The 20,921-nt window shown below is 38.4% G+C and overlaps 1 protein-coding gene across 8 annotated transcripts in view; it reads right to left on the reverse strand.

Annotated features, from left to right (window-relative positions):
* LOC119697367 (solute carrier family 12 member 7-like) overlaps positions 1–20,712 on the reverse strand; it is a 76,886-nt gene extending 56,174 nt beyond the window's left edge. For 2 of the 8 annotated variants that reach the window (XM_038128079.1, XM_038128073.1), the window contains exons 1-3: positions 18,640–20,708; positions 4,495–4,589; positions 2,274–2,396 (exon numbers count right to left, since the gene is read on the reverse strand). In XM_038128079.1, coding sequence (XP_037984007.1) covers positions 2,274–2,396; positions 4,495–4,589; positions 18,640–18,955 — 534 coding nt within the window. In that variant the 5' untranslated portion in view covers positions 18,956–20,708. Of the gene's footprint in view, positions 1–2,273; positions 2,397–4,494; positions 4,590–13,067; positions 16,395–18,639 lie in introns of those variants that run through there. The other 6 variants (XM_038128078.1, XM_038128080.1, XM_038128074.1 and 3 more) reach the window with 6 other exon arrangements.
* Positions 20,713–20,921: the final 209 nt, after the last annotated feature.

The following is a 20,921-nucleotide window of genomic DNA, read 5'->3' on the forward strand; positions in this document are numbered from 1 at the left end:
CAGGATGGCCCTTTATCTGTTAATCATAACACTTTACAAACTTTTTCTGAAATACCAGTTACAGGCTAAAGTTAGAGGTTAAAGATAAATTGCTGCCATAACCAAAATATCATTTATATTCTTCAAAAAGTTGATCACAAATTGCCACACAGCTGGCACAAAAAAATTATATTCAGTAGAAATTTTAATTTTAAAAAAAGACAGACAAGGTATTAAGACAGAGCATGAAGTAATGCAGAGCTGACTACAATCTCTTTTTTTCAAAAATTGTAAAACCTGTCATAACATAGTATATGTGTACTTTTTATTTGCTAGTGACCATCATAGGTCAAGACACATACAAAGCATTCAGGCTTCATCACTGAAGTTTCAGTCTTCTACACTTATGAAGAGAAATCAGGCTTTGAAATACTCTAGTTAAAATCAACAGTTATACATAGTAGCTTTCCAGTTACACAAGATGGTCTTAAATCACAACTTGGGCTGTGAAAAATGGCAAATGATTTAAATAAATAAATAAGCAATCATTGATGCTATAGAAGTTATCAAAAATATTAAGAAAACACTAAATTTCCAAGTATTTATAAGAAACCATAGAATGCCATTTAGACTATATTTTTTATTTTTAGCATCTTGGGCGATATCCAAGTGCAGCATCAACTCCACTGTCTCACTCACACCAATAAAAATGCTTCTCTGACAGGCTACTACTTAACTATCACTATTTCCGAAATTAAATTAAGGCACATACATAAAAATTGTGTTATCAGGCCACCACATGGAGGAGAAACAAGATCAAGTGCAAGTGAGGACATGATGTTCATTTGTTCATAGTCAGCTCCAGAGGGGGTAATGCGGTGCTGCATTAACAAAAACCTCTACCTAGCAGCTGAACAAACAACAGGGTTCACAGTAAGGAAAGTGTTACTTTTCAGAAGAAAGTGTTACAGTAAGGAAAGTGTTACTTTTCAGAAGTGTTACAGAAGATCAGTGTTATTTTTCTCACATCTGAAGTTTATCTTCAGATGAGACGAAACAAATATAGATCAAGCACAACTACACAAACAGAAAGAAAACACACTCATGAACAAATGCAGGATAAGCAAAAAGTTAAACAAACAGCTGGACTTTATCCCTGACCCTTGCCCACTGTCCTGGTACCAACTTCCACTCAAAAGTTCCCTTCCAGTCAAATGAGCTGCTGTTCTAAGCTTATTTCCAAATGTATTTTCATCTCTATCTTTTCTGCTCTGTGCTCATTTTCCTTTTTCTCATTCTCACATACTTCTCCTCTTTTCTTCATAGCTCAGCATATAAATTCAGTAGCAGAACCCTTCTCCTACACAAAGACAGGTGACTCCCAGCACTGTGTCCTCCCAGCAACTACCTTAATTTTCTTAGTTTCAGTCATCATGCTCACCAAGCAGCTCATCATTCCTCCTTTGCCTATAGGTTCTGACTCTGTCAGGTCACATGCTTTAATCCAAGCTTTCTCCTTCAAAATCAGCCTCTGCTAACAGAGGGATCAATCCAACATGCCACTGCAGACTCCAACTATTGCATACATTCCATTTCTACAGACACAGATACGCATTTTGGGTATCCAGTAGACAAACAGCCCTTGATGAATTCAGTTCACTTCTAGCAAGTGTATTTAGCAATGTGTCAAACAGAGCGTATGACTTCCCCCAAATATATATGATAATATTTTTGATGTTTGCAACAAAGTGTTTTCTTGGAATGCATCCATTAAGTTTTAAAAATACTTACTCCAACACACAAAACCAAGACAGCTACTCAAAAAAACTACTACCATGTTAAGAGGTGCAAATATGCTTATAGAATTATAAGAGTGACATGTTTCATCTCAAATTTACCTTAATATAACTATTTAAAAACCTAGGCAGTTAAAATATATTATTAAACCTGCAAAAAGTCCTACTGTACGCTTACTAGAGTTAGGTAACAGGTACTGATGCTTGCACAAGTTCACAAGGAAGAAGAAAAGAAAGGAAGAAAATACTGGGTATACTCCATGTTTCAGATCCTAGCTTTGCACATATTTTTCCTAGGGGTTTTACAGCAGAGTTTTGCTAAAACATGCTAACAAGAACATCAAATTAACACAAGTCCTGCTGCAAATGCTTCAGTTCTAAACATGTTATTACAAACCTCACTCCCATTTTTAGGTGTCCACATATTCTCTTTTCAGGTTGAAAAATGCACCTCTTACAGGTAGCTTTATCTCAATAAATTATTAGAAATCTAAATACCTTGACTTCCTTTCGTTTGCTGTCTTCATCTGCTTCATGTTCCACCACTCCTTGAGTCAGATTAGTGTAATTTGCTAGTTTATTCAGAAGAGATGACACCATGGGGTTACTATCCATTTCTTCCTGTTGGATTTTGAAGAATACTGCATTTAATAAATAAATTTTCTTTTTAAGTCATCATTTTATGATACTGCTTCAAACATACTCAACAGGTCAGCCCTGATTCAGCCAAATAAAAAAATCAGCATGACAGAATACCAGTCAGCTTTCAATCAACAAGAAAGTTCTATTATTTCTGGAAGTTTAACTCTACATGGCTATGTTGCACCATTTCTTTAATATTTTTATGCTACCTTACAATACACAGCTCGAATATAAGGAAAATCTAGAGAAATTCCACTGTGATTTTAAAAATCTATTTTTATCACAGCACAGTCTTTAGTGGATTGTACTGGTAGGGTTGAGTCATTAGGGTGTTTTTCCAGCATCTTGCTTGTGTTTAGAAAGTGACTTCAAATGATTTCTCAAGCACTAAAGTACTTAAGTAGCTCTCTGAAGTCTGGAGCTGCAGGCTTACATATTTTATCTTACACCAGGCATACTACTTACAGAGTGTTAACTTGTTGAAAATACCCACACATATGCATACTACATATAATTGGACATATGTAATAGCACCTGACACAGAAGTCAGCCCATCTTTCTTTACTGCTACAAAACAAAAGCATGCTAAAACAAATCATACAATCCAGAAGAATATACAACACAATAATTGCAAGAAAAATGGATCCAAGAGAATTCAATTAAATACAAAAAACTGAACATTGGAAAGAAGAGATCAGGGCAACAAACACAGACAAGAAGTATCTCTGCCTGGAAGATTAGGTAATGATAATGGTCATAATAGTCGAACTTCTTTTTAACAGTTTATACAACTCTCACATCTGAAAACATGAGAAAAACAAGATTATAGGAAACTTACTCTGATACATACATAGTATCAAAAAATTTCACCTCAACAACACCAGCAGTGATGAAGTCACTAAAAGGCTTTCAACACGATACTGTTAACAGCAATATCTATAACTTCAGGTATGTAAAAATAATGGTTTTATATCAGTTGATTTAATGTAAGCCAAGTTTCAAAATAACAGATCTGGGACAAAAAGCAGCTATGTCCAAATTATCATCATTGAGGAATATAGCAACTAATTTGAACCACATAAAGTTTTGGAAATGGCTTTATGGAATAGAGTTTGAAGGAGAAAAATTCAATGACAAAACTTTAATACCATCATTCCTGTCAAAAAAATACTAAGATACTGCATACATGACAAAAGGACAATTATATGATCAACATTACTTTGATCCTTAGCAAAATTTTCTCTAAAACAGGGAAAAAATAGTAAATATACATAATTTGGGTCCTGCACAAGTGAGATGAAAGACCATGTCCTCTGTGCAAAGATATTTGAAAGGAAGAAGAGAGAAATGTAAGAGAACAACAAGTAAATACTGAGAAGAATGCAACAGTAAGGTGGCTAAACAATGTTGGAAGCACCTTGTTTTTGTTAACAGCAAGCATCAGAGCAAGACTAGTTGATGCTGCTAGAGCAGAGCAACTAAGGTTTTTACTAGAAATAGTACTTAATTGCAAAAGTGGCCCTTAAAAGTACTCAATTAATACACTTTTTTCAGTAATTTGATTGTAATAATTCAGTTGATTAAAAATGTATGAAACATCCATTATAAAAGAGATATTTACATTAGAAATTGCTATGGTGTGCTCTACATTGTAGTTGGACAGTACAACTAAATCATGGCTTGTAAATTCATTTTATAGCTTTGCTGCTTAACAAAAACTCTGTAATTCCCCTGTTGAACAAATTATTTTGCTAATCCTTTTAAAACTGAATACTGCTTTCTTTAAAAAATAGATTTAACTTCCAGTAGCTTTGTCTAACAATGTCTAGATCCTAGCCCAAAAAATTTAAATGCACAAAGACTTATTTCATATCTTCACATTAATGGACACAAATATTTACTGTTCTTGCCTATATACCATTCAAATCCACTGAAATGGACTATTAGCAGGAATCAAACTATGAAAAAGTTATTAAAACTCATTTCCCCCGCCCCACTAAATTTTAAGACAGAAAGAAAACAGGTTATTGCTCATCTCCATTAAAGGTAAAATATGTTTTTGGAGTATTTAACTTACCTCAAAGAGAGCCATATTCTTTCCTTCATACATGTTTCCTCTGCCCAATTCTGCACAGTTAATAAATGGACTACTTTCCCTGGCAATCCCATCCCCTAGTGGAAAAGTAACACAATTACAAACAAGAGGGCAAAAAAAGATACATTATACTATAAAAGGAATAGTCAGAAGACTCTGTTAAGAGCTGGGTCTAAATAACACCATAGGTTGCTGCAAACCCAGTTTTCATCTCAGACATGTGGATGTTAAACATTTAAGGAGATTTAGTTTAACAGTCTAATCTTGGTATAGTGTTCCATCTCTTAACTATTACTCTTTAACACACATACTTATTTCTCCCCTACCCTTTCTAGCTTCCTTAAAAACACTTGATAATTGAACTACATATAAAGGTTATGAGTATAGAATAAAATAATCGTCCAGCTAACCTTTTTGTTACTTCACTGACTCCCTCAAAAAATCTCCAGTAGTTGAGGCAGGAATTTATGAAATGCAATGCAAAAGGAATTACTTTGTAAAGGTTGTGGGGACCCTTCCATGACGTATTATACTTAATCTATTTCTTACTGAAATATAAATTGCATTAACCTGTAGCTCTACTGACCTGCTCTGGCACACCTCTCAAAAAATACAGCATTACTTTCACTGCCTTTCAGCCCACAAACTACCAAAACTATTACATGCTGATACTGTCACAACACTGTCACAACACTTCCAAATAATCTCAAGTCCTTGCCTGCACCACTTTGCCTGTGCGCCCTTTTGTCCTTATATGCACCGATTACAGCAATAGCACCTACAATCCCTTCACTACAGAATTAAGGAACAGTTGGAGAACAAGCTGTACTCTTTTCCCCTGTCTCCTCCCTCTGCTCCCTACATGAAATCCCAGAAGAAAGCTCTGGCAAATGTGTACACTAGTCTCAGCACATCATATTATCTTGGTTGTAAACCAGACAGAAATATATCTCAGTCCCTCAAACATAAGAAGGACTATGGATTTCCCACCACTAATTTCCTACCACTCTGCACAGTATCGCTATAGTTATTGGTATCATGACATAGAAACCACATACTATCATAAGAGACACAGAAGATAACAGCTGTCCTAAAAATTAGGGCTCTAAAATTAGTTCCTCAGTCCAGAGAAGAAATGGTGATGAATTCACACATCCAATATATCTCCTTCTATCCACATCCTCCAACTTTCATTTTTCTGTTTCTCTACAGTGTATATTTGGTCTCCCACTACTTCAAGTCCGACAGCCTGGTTAGGTGCCCCTCTTCCAACAAAGGTTAATTTGCAAGGTCAGCAGAAGGAACACTGTCAACACAAAAGAATCTCCCTCATGAACTAATACCTTAAGATGTTTTGCAGTATATAGAACATGCTGGTTTTGCACAAGATTATCTGAGAAATTGGCATTTATGGGCCCCACTATACTTAAGAGAAAGATTCAATTAGCTTTTTCACAGACAACAAAAGTGCAACTCTGCCCTGAAACAAATACATCCTGATTTCTCTTACCATTTTGTTAAAGCATATGAGCACTAGGATTTCCTGCTTAAGACACTGCATTTTGTTTCCAAGATTTTTGGAACATTGTTTTTCTTTTAGCTCCATTCCTGAAATCACCCCGTTATTTCTGCTGAAGTTTTTATAAGCCATTCATTAAAAGGTACGTTCCCAAGTTAAAATAAAAATAAGGTTGCTTGATTTTAGTGTCTTGCTGGAACCACACTTCTATTGACTTTCTCACCAACTGACATCTGGTACCTGTAATTATTAACTAAATATTAGTACTCCTTTCAGGGTACTTCCAATCCCTTCAGAAAGGATTACTCTTCAAAAAGTGAGCTGGGAAATTTCAATTATTGTTTTGCATTCATATAGAGGATAATGTCACTGGAGTTACTCCTTCAGTGGGTATCATTAATCTAAACACCAAAAAGGGTAGCAAAAAAATAATGTCAATCAGTATTCATAATTCTGAAGGTGAAGACTAGAGTTTTCACTAACCAGTTCTGGACATAAAAATCAGTATCTCAGCACTACATAGTATTTTAAATTGTAGGTAGGAGAATCGTGAAACTGTCCTTTATGTATTTCTATTTCTGAACAGAGTTACTTGGCTTTACTCCAATATGAAAAAGAGCACAGCATCTCTAACAAACATGTCTTATTAAACGCACCTAACAGGCTTCAAATGGGAAAATACAGAACTTAGGATCTGAAGAACAGGAAACCTATTTCAGTGCTTACAACCAATATTCTGCCTATTTTAAAGCCTTCTCATGATAGTCTTCAAAACAGTCTGGCAGTGACAGACTGCAATAGACTCCTGTTTTTCTAACACAGTTCTCTTTTTGTATTTGTGTATGTTTGGCACAGCAATTTGATAGGTAATGCTGATCATGCCAAATATTATTTTAGCTTCACTTGAAAGAGAATCAACACTGAAAAAGTGACCCAAAAAGCAAACTGACAAGTACTCTGTCATCTGCAGTTTGTTGACTACTTCTACAATTATCACAAAATCATAAGGACCATAGAATCATAAAAGCCTTAAGGCTGGAAAAGAGCCCTAAGATAAAGTCCAAACTTTGACTGAACACTACCATGCCAACTTAATATAGTACTAAGTGCAACATGCAGACATTTCTTGAACCCCAAGGATGGTGGCTTTACCACCCCCCTGGCCAGTCCATTCCAATGTTTAACCAACTTTTCAGTAAAAAAATTCTTCGTCACGTCCAGCCTGAGCCTCCCCTGGTGTAGTTTGGTCCATTTCCTCTAGCGATACTGCCAGTTGCCTGGGAGAAGAGGCCAACCCCTACCCTACTACAACTCCTTCCAGGTAGTTATAGAGGGTGATAAGGTACCTCTAGAGCTTCCTTTTCTTCAGGCTGAATGACCCCAGCTCCCTCAGCCACTTGTCATCAGACCTGTGCTCCAGACCTTTTGCCAGTTTCACTGCCCTTCTCTGGACACTCAGCAACTCAATATCTTTCTTGAAGAGAGGGGCCCAAAACTGGACACAAAACTCAAGGTGTGGCCTCAACAGTGCAAAGTACAGAGCAACAATCACTTCCCTAGTCCTGCTGGCCACGGTATTTTCAATAGAGGCCAGGATGCCATTGGCCTTCTTGTCCACCTGGGCACACCACTGGCCATTCAATCTGCGGTTGACCTGCACTCTGAGGTCCTATTTTGATGAGCCAATTTCAAGCCACTCTTCTCCCAGCCTGCAAAGTTGCATGGGGCTGTCATGCATGACCTGGCACTTTGCCTTACTGAACCTCATACATGTATCATAGTGGCTAACTTCAAGTTGTCTGGAACGTCCCCAGTTTATCAGGACTAACAATAATGACAGAGAACACCTTGGCAAGCTCTTCTGCCAGCTCCCCCAGTACACTCTAGTGGGCTCCATCCAGCCCCATACACTTGTGAGTGTCTAAGTGGCTCAATGGATCACTGACTACTTTTTCTCGATCATAGGGGGTCAGTTCTGCTCCCCATCTCTTTCTATCAGCTCCAAGGGATGGTTACCATGAGGATAACTGGTCTTTCTGTTGAAGACTGAGGCAAAAAAGGCACCTCAGATTTCCTCATCCATTGTTACAATGTTACCCTTCACATCCAATAAAGGATAGATTTTCCTTGGTCCTCTTTTTGTTAATATATTCATTAAAACACCTATGAACACCTTTGAGTTTTCATCATTGCTGTCAACAAAATCACCTTTATTTCAAATTAAAAACCACCACCTTTTGAAGCATGCTTATTTATTATGTCTAGATATACAGTAAATTTTATTAACATGTAAGTCAAATTGACATGTATTACACCATTCAGCAGAAAGAACTAGTTTCAGAATCTCAACACACAAACATCTGTGGTGAAATTAACCAAACAAACTATTTCAATCTTTAGCTCATTCTTTCTTCAAAAGAAGATTTAATAGAAAAGAAATGATTCATAAGAAAACCAGAACTAAATTAAGACACGATTAACACTTTGCACAAATGCTGTAAATCTTGCCCTCATGCATCAAGTGGACAATAGAAAAAGCTATTTCAGTTAGTTCTACTGAGGTAACATGGAACACAAAAGAAGTAAGTACTTCATTTCACTATTAAGTCTTAAGTCATCTATGGTTTATCTTAACCTTATCCCCTTGAACTCTATGAGGAAGCTTTAAGATAGTCAAATCACAGAATCATGTAGGTTGGAAAAGAGCCTTGAGCCCAACCACACATTAAACACTGCCAAACTCACCACTAAACAGTGTCCTTAAGCACCACACCTACACATATTTCAAACACCACCAGGGACAGTGACTCAGACACTTCCTTGGGCAGCCCATTCCAATGCTTGACAAGCAAGTTACCTTTTCCTTAGGTCTCTTTGAAATTATGTCTGCTTAAACACTTCTCAAGTGTGAGCTGAGTGAAGCATAAAATAAAAATTAGAACTTCCAATGTAGTTTCAGACATATCATTAAGCTGCATTTCTTCTGAAATCCAGTTTTGGCAATCGAAGCACTCCAAAAATCTTTACTTTCTGTTGCTTGATTTCTGAAAGTATCTCAGTTTATGAGGTTTTACAGGCAAAAATCTTAAATCTAGACTAGTATTTCATTTTGGACCACAAAAAAGGCAAAATAGAATAACCAAAATACACCTTATTTGGGTCTGCTTATGGTATGTTTCATGTGTCTTCTGACACAGAAAAAATTTGCCTGTTGACGTCATACTCCATGTCACTCAACTAAGTCATCACAGCCTAAGTTTTAAAAATTATCTTTCTACCCTTGTACCTACTTTCAAAATTATTATAACAATTTTTAATCTGATACAGAATGTTCATATAGCCTAGCACAATTCTGTGCTTACTGCTGGACCAGTAGACAAACTAAAGCCATAACTAATTGTTATAGATAGATAATGAGATGATTGGCTCTTGAAATTAGGAGATTAATATTGTGTGAAAATTAAGAGAAGCTTTGTTAACCTATAGTTATGTTATTGTAGTTTAGATGACCTCTGTTCTCCCTACTCTGTATTGTTGCCATCAGACAGCCTGGGTTGTCTAGGACAGGCAGAAGGAAGGCGTGCACATGTGCCCTTTACATGGGGCAGTTGAGAACAGAAACACTTGTTGCTAAGGGGGCATGGCATGACAACACCTGACCTTCCAATCAAGTTACAAAAAGCAGTCTCCACCAATAAACAGCAAAGAAGAGCTGACTGACAGACTTTGGGAGGGGCCAGGCCTGGATGATGCAACCCCCAGGGGTATTAAAGACGGGGCACCCATCTTGAAGATGAACTGGCCACATGGTAGGCAGCCATGAAGGCAGTTTCCAGCACGGCAACTTTTTCTTTATTTAGTCCTTCTGTTGTATTTTTGTTAAAGTTTAATAAGCCTTTTTAAATTTTTAAAGTGAGCAGTTGTCTCTCACACTAATATACCTTTCCTAAAAGCCTGTGTGGTATTTGCTATGTTGATGGGACATGCAAAAAACCCTACTCTTGATTTCTACAGATACTCAAGCACTGTGATGAGTGATTATATCTGAATGGAAATTAGCTGCAACGACATTTTCTTTTGTAAACAAGACATAAAGCTACAAGTAGAGAAGGTAGGAGATATGTCTCAAGGTAATATTCATTGTGTTGATGCAGATCATCACAATTTGCATTGTGGCCATACACACCAGTCCCCCAAATGCCAATGCAGTGTAACCCACAAAAATTATCACAAACTATACCAGAGCTGTTCTAGCTTTACATGTTCTGACAATGTCATCAGATGATTTTTTATTAACACTTCCCCACACCAAACAAATCTTAGGTAAAAATTTTTGCGCATCACAATTCAGTGCTGGTCACAGACACAAAAGGCAGCACGGTATGCAAATTCATATTCTTTAGAAGTTTCAGAGTAGTGATCCTCACAAACACCAACATGTAGATTACTTTTAAGGTATGTTAACGGATGAAAATTTCTAAGCTGATCCAAACTGGCCCATTTTATACAGTGTAAACCAGAACCCAACAGTAGAGGTTAAGCATGCAGATGCCACCTTCACCAATAAGGTGGCCCTCTTATTAAGGGGCTGGACTACATGATCTCCAGAAGTCACTTCAAACCGTAACAATTTTGCAATTCCCCTCTCATGCTTATTACTCACCCCTCTGCATCCCCATATACTACTGCTCCTCACAGGAATTGAACTATTGAACATAAATGCATATGCTGTCATCAGAGACAATCAGTGTAGGAATGAGCAATTACTCAAACAGAAACAACTTCCTTAGCATTCATGACAATTCCACCTCTGCTTCCTTCCCCACTCCTGAATCACAAGTAGTAGAGTATTAAAAATGTATGTTACAGCTGTCTTGTTATAGAGAAAGTGGCAGAGAAAGGCTCGAGGTAGACAAGGAAACAATCATTTAAGTGATCCTAAACTTGCACTGCAATGCCTGTTCAAGAGATTAGAACAAAAATATTTGACTATCTAATCTAATTTCCCATCTTTCTGCAGGCTCATGAATTTCATTTGATCACTAAGCTCTATAACTTAAAAAAAATCATATTGAAATTCAAGCAGTGCATCTCTTGATGTTTTCAGAACTGAAATAAGAAAAAACCCTATTAATTTATGTAAAGCTTAAGGATTTTTTAATACTGAAAAAATCTCAAATTGTTCCATATTTCTATTTAAATTTGGTTATTTCAAACTTCTAGGTATAACATCCTAGTAACTGCTTCCAAATTTAACAACTTCAAGTAATTTCTCTCTGTGAAAGTAACTATACTTATTCAAATCATCTCAACCTATCTATTGAAAAATCAAAAAAGTTCCTAAAACATTTTTCTAACTTTCAAATTATTTTTATGGAAACGTTCTGTACAGGTTTTAAGTTACACAAAACCAAAAAAAAAAAAAAATCAAACTCTGAAAATTAAATACAGCATTGTAACACCAGTCTCAGTCAATGCTATTTACAGAAGTATAATCGTCACCTCTACTCCAAGGATAAGGCTAGCCCTCTTTACCACAACATTAAACCAAGCTCATGATATTCTATTCCAGTCTGACCCCTAAATCCTTTCCAGATTCACTGCTTCCTCACTGTCCCACACTATGTCTGCCATCATGATTCATATCCAAGTAATGCTCCTAATGGTCCTGTTTACCTTTGTATTCAAACATGTTTTGTCCAAAAAAGCAAGCACCTTTATCTCCTGACATGCTGTAAGAGTTTAACATCTATCTGAAAAATAAAGGTAGATAGCTTTCATATGGTAAAAGAGCACAGGTGTTGTTCAAAGGAGTGAGAATTACATAAACTTTTGAACAACATGACCTTAAATACTGTAGCTCGGCTATGATAATGTATAACTGTTCTCCAAACAAGTACATGTGTTAAACTAGAAAAGCTTTGATTCCCACTAGAAATTGCTAATTTTATATGTTGTTATCTAAAGCAGAACTGCAGTTGGGGAATAACCCTTAACAAAAAAGTCCTAACTCTTCACAGTTTAAAAAGGGCAACTCTTAATCACAGTCCATGTACCTTGAGGTAGGTTCTGGTTAGCCATATACAGGTGAAATGTAACAGTTTTAAATAAAAACAATAGTAACATTTTCATTCAGATAGTATTTGGTCACATTAAGAACAAGTCACTGCAAACTGAGAGTATGAAAATGAGATCCTGTTGGCACAAGCGACAGAAAACATTTAATGCTACTGTAACAAAACTTTTTAAGGTAAAAATACATAAAGTTTAAAAGTAAATAAAACTGATGTATATGACCATCGCATCCAAGAAAGCTGCCTGTGGCAAAACCTGTAATTCTATCTTCTCTATCATACATATTTCCTTCCTGTATGTTCAAGTTTTTGATTGGCAGGCAACTAAAGAGGTCATAGCATCTTATAAATTAGATGTCTTAACACTTCTAATCCAAATCCACATATTGGAGGACTCCTTAGAGCTCTAAAACATAGTCAAGTTTTTAAAAGCCACCTTGGAGTTCTACAATACAGTAAAATTTTTAAAAGCCACTATCTTGCTATAATGCAAATTATGAAAAAGGCATCCATAAACTTGTTTGAACACACTTTGCCTCAATTTTTGTGTCACATTGGCTTAAGAATTCAGTGCAATCTAACTCAAAGTTTCATGTTATTGGGTTCTTTCTAGTAATTTAATGTCTAAATATATTTACTACATCACAAATTTCTTGCAGTATTTTTATTAATGATTAGCACAATTTATATGTTATAGTGATATGCAGAACAAAGTGTGTAAATAAACCTCTTTACATAATGGATGATTCTAATATTGCACCCATCACCTATGTTATCAACATTGCTAAATCTTAGATTTTTCTTTACTTAGGCTACTATTTTCATCAAGCACAACTTAGTTCTAATGAAAACACTGCAAAAGCTCTTTATAAATTCATTAAAATATGGCTGGAAGCACAGGAACCTCCTATTTCAGTAAGAAAGACATTAGAACCACAGTATTGTCTTGTAAAGAGACTCACTTGGATTTGGCCCGTTTTCTTCATAATCTTGCTCACTCATGATTAAGGAAAATTAAGTCAGTCTCCTCTGATGATTCTTCAGGTATCAAGAATTGAAACAGGAAACTGACAGTTCCTTCCTCCCAGCTTAGTGTAAGACCTCAAATCCTGTTTCTTACTAGCATTGGATTAATCCTGAAACAAGTCATTAAGGCTTCAGGCAGCATGAGGCATGCACGTGATACGAACTACATGACAGTCACAGAACTCTCTGAAGAGAATTAAGCTGAAGGATTTTTGTCAGCAATAAACACCCTGCTTAGTGATATGGGAAGGATCAGGTCACTGAAACATCCCAAGTCCCTATCTAATAAGTACTTTAAAAGTTTTATTTCTATCAAATAAATTCACTTAAAAATATATCCACTAAACAGACCAGTAGAGATTAGCAACAAGTAGTATTAACCTATTCCAAAGACCTATCTACTATTAAAAAACCTTTTACACACCAAAAGATATCTGTATGTATTAGCAGACCTTAAGCAAGTCAGTTAGTTTTTAAACACTGATTTTATGTAGAAATTGTTGGCATTTATTCTACTTAAGATGTAGCCGATAAACACTTTAAAATATAGTTCTAGTAATTTTGTAAGCTCTTTTTAAAAACAAATATTTTTAAATTATAAAGGTTTCTTTTTAGACTGGCAGCATAATTTGTTCATTCTCTTTCAAATTAAATATGTCACTGTTTTCTAGTTTATGCATGAATGTATTACACATATTGTACCAGCCTTAAACTCATAAAAAGTGTTCCAATTCTGTTAAATGGATGCCAGTGATAGGAACAGACTAGTTCCTGGGATCAAATATTTGAATAACATCTAAAATCTACTTTTCTCTGATCATAACATCTATGCTGCAAGCATGGTCAACTGTGGCTGTTAAGGTTGAAGAGCTGACTGAAAATACACTGGACTTCTCAGTGAGATTAACTATCTTCCTCCATTGCACATATATATACACACACACAGAGCTGTGTTGACTATTCCCTGGTTTTCCAATAAATAACATTTTACAGAAATTCACAGCATCCATGCTTCATTAGTTATATGATGGCTTCTTTGTAGATGATCAGGTTTTTTATTGCTATTCCTTGTATTTGAGGGTCTTCAATTTTAAAACAATTTGCAGGAGTTAGTTCTCACATTAGTTTCTAAATAAGAAACTGCTTAAAGGTAAATAATACTATGGGATGCTGTCGCCTTGATTTTTTAAGACTTTGCTAAGCCTTCTGATCTTTGTATTCTTGTAACAAACTTTCTCACACACAATTCTGTAAATAACTGATGTTTTGCATTCTTTTATGGAGGAGGAGAGAATTGATGGACTGTTGGTCTGTCCAGTGTCATTGGAGAGGCGGCACTGTCACCCTGCAAACCACTGTCACTGTTGGAAAACTATAAATGTTTGAGTCAGAAAATAAAGGTCCCTGTTTTTTGTTCACCTGGAGAGCAGCAGTGTCCATGTCGTCACTTCATGTCCTATTGTGACAGGATGCTAAAAATACTAGCAATGCCTTGAAACACCTGATAAACAGAGCTCCTAAGGAACATAAAACTGATCAACTTCACAAAATGTGTGCAGGTCTGTCTACACAGTCACTACAACTATGTGTGAAGAAAAAAAACAAAACACCCAAAACAAATCAAGCCCAGAATTTCTTATAAAACTTCATACCTTATAGTCTGCAGACTCATATTTTCTACTCCTCTTCAACCATTTACTATCTCCTGACTACCCTTTCTTTGTAGTATATTATAAACACATTAAAAGACACAGGCACATCTTCTTTCTGCTACTTTGTGAATTTGAGTCAGCAGGCTGCACCCTTAACCACATTAACTTGAAGTATTCTGCCTTTTCTGAAGTACTACTGTGCTACAGTCCAGCCCCATAGGGAGTCACAAATGTCTTCTCCTCCTTTCACATACATCAAAGTATCATATAGTCAGAAAATACAAAGCTATGGAATTTCAGATTACTAAGAAGGAGTGCAGATCATAGAACAAGAATATCCCAGGTTATTCCTTTACCACACAGATGATTATCAGGTAAGAATGTGTGAAAGGGGATAAATGCACAAAATTGTGCACTAATTGATAAGTGCCTTGCTAATAAAAATCAAAACTACTATACTGTTGATCTAATGACTAGACAGCATACAGCAGATTGCCTCAAAAAAATTAGCACAGAATTTGATGGGACAGGTTTGTCAGGTTTCCATGTATTTGGTAGGTTGGGGTTTTTTAAAAAAAGGGTACTAGTGCAGTCAAGGAAAAACTACTTGGTTTTTAAGACAGACAATTCAATCAAAACTGACAACATGCTAGATTTCTAAACAACTAGAACAAGAAACCATGTTGAGCTATATAGGCTAACGATAAGTCAAATAGGAAGTTCCCATTCTCCTCTTTTTTACATTCACCTCTGCTCTCAGCTTTACCCACTGTCCTAGGTTGACTATATGATGCTTTTATCCCAAATCGTCCTGTTCTGTTTATGGTGAATAATAAGTTTTGCACCTTTAAGACTTGTTCCAGAGAGTGGAGCGGGGAGAGAAGAAGCACGCAGCTTGTTTTCAGACACTGCTCTCACTCCTCCACATTCCTGCTCCTGGACTGTGTTGTCTGCAGATGGACAGACAGTGGGACATAGCTCTCCTTTGTTTTAGTTAGTTTTAGCTAGCTGAGGCAGAGGAGTTCCCTGGACTGTGGTTTTTTCCCTTTTCTTTGGACCTGTTTAAACCTGCTCTGGACCGAACACCCAGCAGAGCACCGGCAGCTCACACCTGTGGCTCACAGGGCCAGCCCTGGGCCGGGCATTTCCAGCACCAGAGGGACAGATAAGAGACTGAGTGAGCCAAGCTGCAACTCGGGGAGGGGACTTTTTCAGAATTTGTCACCTTCTTTGGAGCAGCAAGAGGTTTTATTGTTTAATATTGTTTAGGTTTTATTGTTTAATACAGTTTTTTCCACTTTTCTCCAAGGAGGTTTTTCTCCCAAACCAGTTGGGGGGGTCGGGGGGGGGGGCGGGGTGCAATTGAATCTGCTTTTCTAGAGGAGCCTCTTTGGGGCGGTTCTCTCCCAAATTTGCCCTTAACCAGGACACCCACCTCTCACCTTGACACAACCCTAGCCATTCTCACTTTCTGCAGTACTCACCTCAACCCAAAAACACGGGAAGCATGATTTTTACCTCTGCAGCAGTTTAGTTTACTCACAGTTTAGCACGCTGAACCAGACTAGTGAAGCGTCTGATGGTCAAGCGCAGGAAAAAGGAAGCAAACCCAGGCACAGAGGAGGATAAGGAAAGAAATCATTTACTTCTTAGCCTTTTTCTCAAGGCTGGAGCAGTGAGAAGGGCAAGGAGTCCTTCTCTGAGCAGCAAGCTTTTAGATGGACTTAACTACAGCAGCTTTTAGCAGTACGAACATTTCAGAATTCTTTTGTTTTCAGAAGAATAACTCAAGAACAATTATTTGATTATAGAGCATTAACTTAACAATTTCATACAATACCCAAAGCAACAGTAAGTAGTACATCTTTCACTTCCCAAAACTCTCTGTCAGAGGGTAGCATTTAATATCTTCATGAAGTCAGAGCTCTTTGCCTATAATTTATATACAAATCAATGCCTTCCCTATTCAGTGTTTTGCTCTAAACTTCCAATTTTACAAACACACAGGAAGTCATACATAAATTCATCCACTTGACTGATACAGATCCATAACAGTATTTAAATATATCTTGCAAGTGTAACACTAGCAAATCACTTTTTTTTTTTTAATCTCTGGCCTTTAGGATTGTGATAAACCACTGTGAAAGTAGCAGTTCCACTCTTCCTCTCACCTTCCCATGATTTAAAAATGTTCCAAGCCTTTCAGGTACTTCATATATACATGCAGTTTAACAAATCCTGTCTAACTTTGCCTGTATATATACTCAATATTTTGACATGCCATCTGAGTAAACACCATACACCATGCCTCTCTGACTAGCTCTTCTACCAAAATTTGTCCCGATGAATGCTGTACTACTAGTCATCCATCTAGTACAAACAGATGTCACAGAAACAGTTGTTTGTTGTTGTTGCTTATTGTCAGAAACAAACCGTTAAACTGTCACAGCTTATATTGTTTTGGTTTTTCTATCGCATTTAGTTTGGAAAAAGAAGAGGCAGTTATTAGAATACCTAGTGATCATTTGAATATACTAAGGGAAAGGCAAGTATATGTATTATATATCTTTAATGGCTAAGTAAGATTTTAGAGTAGAAAGCTTTGGAAGAAAATAACCCAACTGTATCAGCTTGGTGGTTTACTATATTAGCTTCCTAAAATAATGTAAATATATTAAGTTTGTCAAATATCTGTTTTTATCTCTTTACATTCATATCCCACATCATACAGAATTAGCCTTATTTATCTGTCACCTGTACCACAAAAATAAGATGCCTTTTACAAACCCCCATTTATTCACCTTGTGTCATCTAACAAAGTTAATCCCCCCACCCAAACCTTTACAGAATAAAGCATCCAGAATAAAGTGCAAGATGTGAACTAGCTCTCGAAGTGCTAGCAGTGATTCACACACCATACTTGGCATTGCTGCTGCAACACGCTTCAGAAAAAGGAAGTGTTAAGAGACACAAGAATTACTGCTTTCCCAGCAGTGCCTTGTCATGCAAGTGAAGAATCACTCATTTCCCCAGCAACGCTGGCAAGGAAATACTACTGCCACTGCATAAGGGGCTGTCCTGAGCAGACCCTCACTCACGATGCGAGCTCCACCTCCTGTTTGATTCTGCTCCCCCAGGAGGCTTCAGGAACAAGGCCTAGCAAGTAGCAAGGCTCCGAACGCGACGGCATCTCGTAGCAAACACCTACTTTAACCCTAGAGGCTATGTCTGATGCAAAAGCACGTAGCTGGACAAACGCCTGGAGCAAGGCAGGTAAAATTGTGCTCTTCTGTACGGTCTGAATCTTGCCTCTTAACACTCTCTCCAGTGTGCTCCAACAGCAGTTAGCTTTTAAGACAGCCTAATGGTTGGATTTGATGATCTAATCTTCAAGGTCTCTTCCAATCTAAACGATTGATTCTACGTATTTTCCCCGTTTGTTAAACCGCCGTGGACGGCGCTGCTTCCGCCCGCTTCCCGTCGCAGACGGGAGTCGGACTGACCGCCCCACACCGCCCCGGGCAGGCGCCGCGCCCGACCGCGGGCTGCTCTGCTCCCCTGGCTGGAGCCGCCCATGATACTTCCTCCTTTCGGCCAGCGGCGCTGACTAATGGAAACAAAGACAAACAGGCTCTTAGCCACCCCAGGCGCCAGACTTTCGCCCTTTCGCGAAGCGCACTTCTACACCTGGACAGGTAGCCCCGGCATCGCTCGCTGCAGAAAGGCGATGCGGCCCCTCCACAGTATTCGGGGACTCTCCGTCGGCCCGCCGGCCCGCCACAGACCCGCTCCTCCGCACGCAAAGAGCCTACGCTCTCTTTACGCGTTCACCACCAGCGCTTCGCCACTCTCTCACCAGTGCCCCGGTCCCTCTCGTCGCCTTCATCTTCCTCCTCTCGCTGCTGCCCACCCCGCTGCCGCTCCTCGCCCTGCGCCTCCACCGGCACCACCGTGAAGCTCGTTGGCATGCTGCAGCCGGCCCCAGACTCGCTGGCGCCTCCTCCTAGGGCAGCGGACAGGGTGAGCCGGGCGCTGCCGCCTCCCTCACGTGAGAACCATTTCCTCACGCAGCGGGGGGGGCGGTGGCCGGCACCGCGCCACTTCCCCCTCAACTCTTGACTGATGGCGCTGCGACCGTAACTCCGAAGGGAGGGGCACAGGCCCTGGGGCATCCCCTCTTCCTCAAACCTTAGCTTACAGTTATCCTTGCAGCGCTAAGACCACCAGGCTGCTGCTCCTCTGATCCCACCAGACAGAAACTGCCTTCCAAACGAAACCAGAGCCAGGCTGTAGGACCTTAATCCTCCAGATCACTGAAGGGATGATGCTATCCAGAAGTCCTAGGCAGGGGATTTATGATCACTTTTTGGACGAGTGGAGAAAGTTCACTGTGTGCCTTTGGACTACCAGGACATAAAAGATGGCTCCCAGAAATCTGCTCCCCTATGCAGCAGCCATGGTTTGCAGTAGGCAGGTGAAGGTGCTGGGATTCAGGCCAGAGTCAGCATTTAAACTCTGACCAGCAGTGAAGCAGATTCAGGGTCAGTGGATGAGCAGTGTATCAAATTAAATGTTATAGATATATTAAAATTCGTGCAAAAATGAAATATAACACTAAAAGGGATATACAAAATATATATAGATTAAAGTTATGTTTCGGGGTTTAACATGACAGTGGCACTTGGAATCCTAAAAATCCTACACAGGAATTGAGACATCGGTTTCCTCATCAGCATGTGGCTCACACAGGTGTCCACTGAATAGAATCTCTAATTAGCAAGTAAAGAGGAACTTCTCCTGTAGAAGTTCCAAGCAGATCTCAGGAACATCGGAGCCATCATGGCCCTTAGCCATCATCGATAAACCAGAGACCAGGTAGTTCCCATAAACTGAGTTATGTGTATTCTGAATTCCTGTAAACCTACCAGCATGTAAAAAGGATTCCTGTAAAATGTAACTAGCATGTAAAAGGGGATTCCTGTAAACTCCATTACACATGTATGTGTTCTTGGATGTGCAATATGTATTCTGCGACTGCACTATCAGAGCAAGAGACAGAAGTCTACAGCCAACAAGAGGACTACATGAATATTCCAGAAGACTCTGGATTCTTTGGCACTGTTTACCCATCTGATAGGATTCTTCAACACGGAGAAACATCGAAAAGCTCGTCAAACAAAGAAAAGGACAAAGGAAAAGTAGCTTCAGGCAAGAAAAAGAGTATAAAAACTGGACTCACTTGGATGGACTTTGTGAACTCACCAGTTTTGATGTGCCAGGGGGTCAGAGCTGCGTTTGCCCAGAGTCGAGACCCGGGCTCAGCCCTGTTCCTTTGATTCGTGGCTGGCAAAATTTACGATCCAATCCGCTAAATAGATTATATTTTTGTTGCCCCGTAATTTGGCTCTTGCGAAATTATTTAATTCAGCATAATTGGGCTGTTCATCTATAACATTAAATATTAATGATGTAGCACTAGTGACGAGATATAGCTCTTGGTTACCTCCAACTTCCATCTCAAAGGAGGTTGTAGCATCTCCACTCCAAAAATAGGGAAAACAGATTTAGAAGCCAAGGGCATTTTTCTTGTTTCTTGTTCTTCTACCAAAGTGCTAGAATAAATCAGAAAGACTATTCATTCATTCTGTATCTGTGTCTTTTGGAAGAGGACTGGTAGTTTTATGGCTCCTATACTTCATTGGGATGGAAGATGTATATGTAACGCTACAGTCTGTCCCACAGCATAAATGTCTTCAGAGAAGGGGGTAGGCAAAATTATTCTGGCCGTCAAAGGTGGCAGTGAGCTGGCAGATGTAGAGATGATTGGTGTGAAAAACAGAATTTACTGAAAAACAGAATTCACAATCCTTCCCCATTTTTTTTTCTTAGTGTATTTGGCTTGAGCTACAACTTTTGCACTTCTGCACTTTTGGCATACTGATACTTTTCATAGATGCCTTGTTTTCATCATCTTTTTCTTTTCTCAATACCATAATTTTCTGCTTTCATCCTGTGGTTCCCAACTTTGGATTGGTGGTTACTGTCATTATTTGCATGTCTTGGACTACATAAGTGATTAATTGAATAAAGCATGGGATCAAACATGGAAGAAAGATTAGACCTGTTATTCTGCATAGC

The sequence above is a fragment of the Motacilla alba genome, chromosome 2 (assembly GCF_015832195.1).
Source record: "Motacilla alba alba isolate MOTALB_02 chromosome 2, Motacilla_alba_V1.0_pri, whole genome shotgun sequence".
In the NCBI taxonomy this organism is placed as follows: Eukaryota; Metazoa; Chordata; class Aves; order Passeriformes; family Motacillidae; genus Motacilla; species Motacilla alba.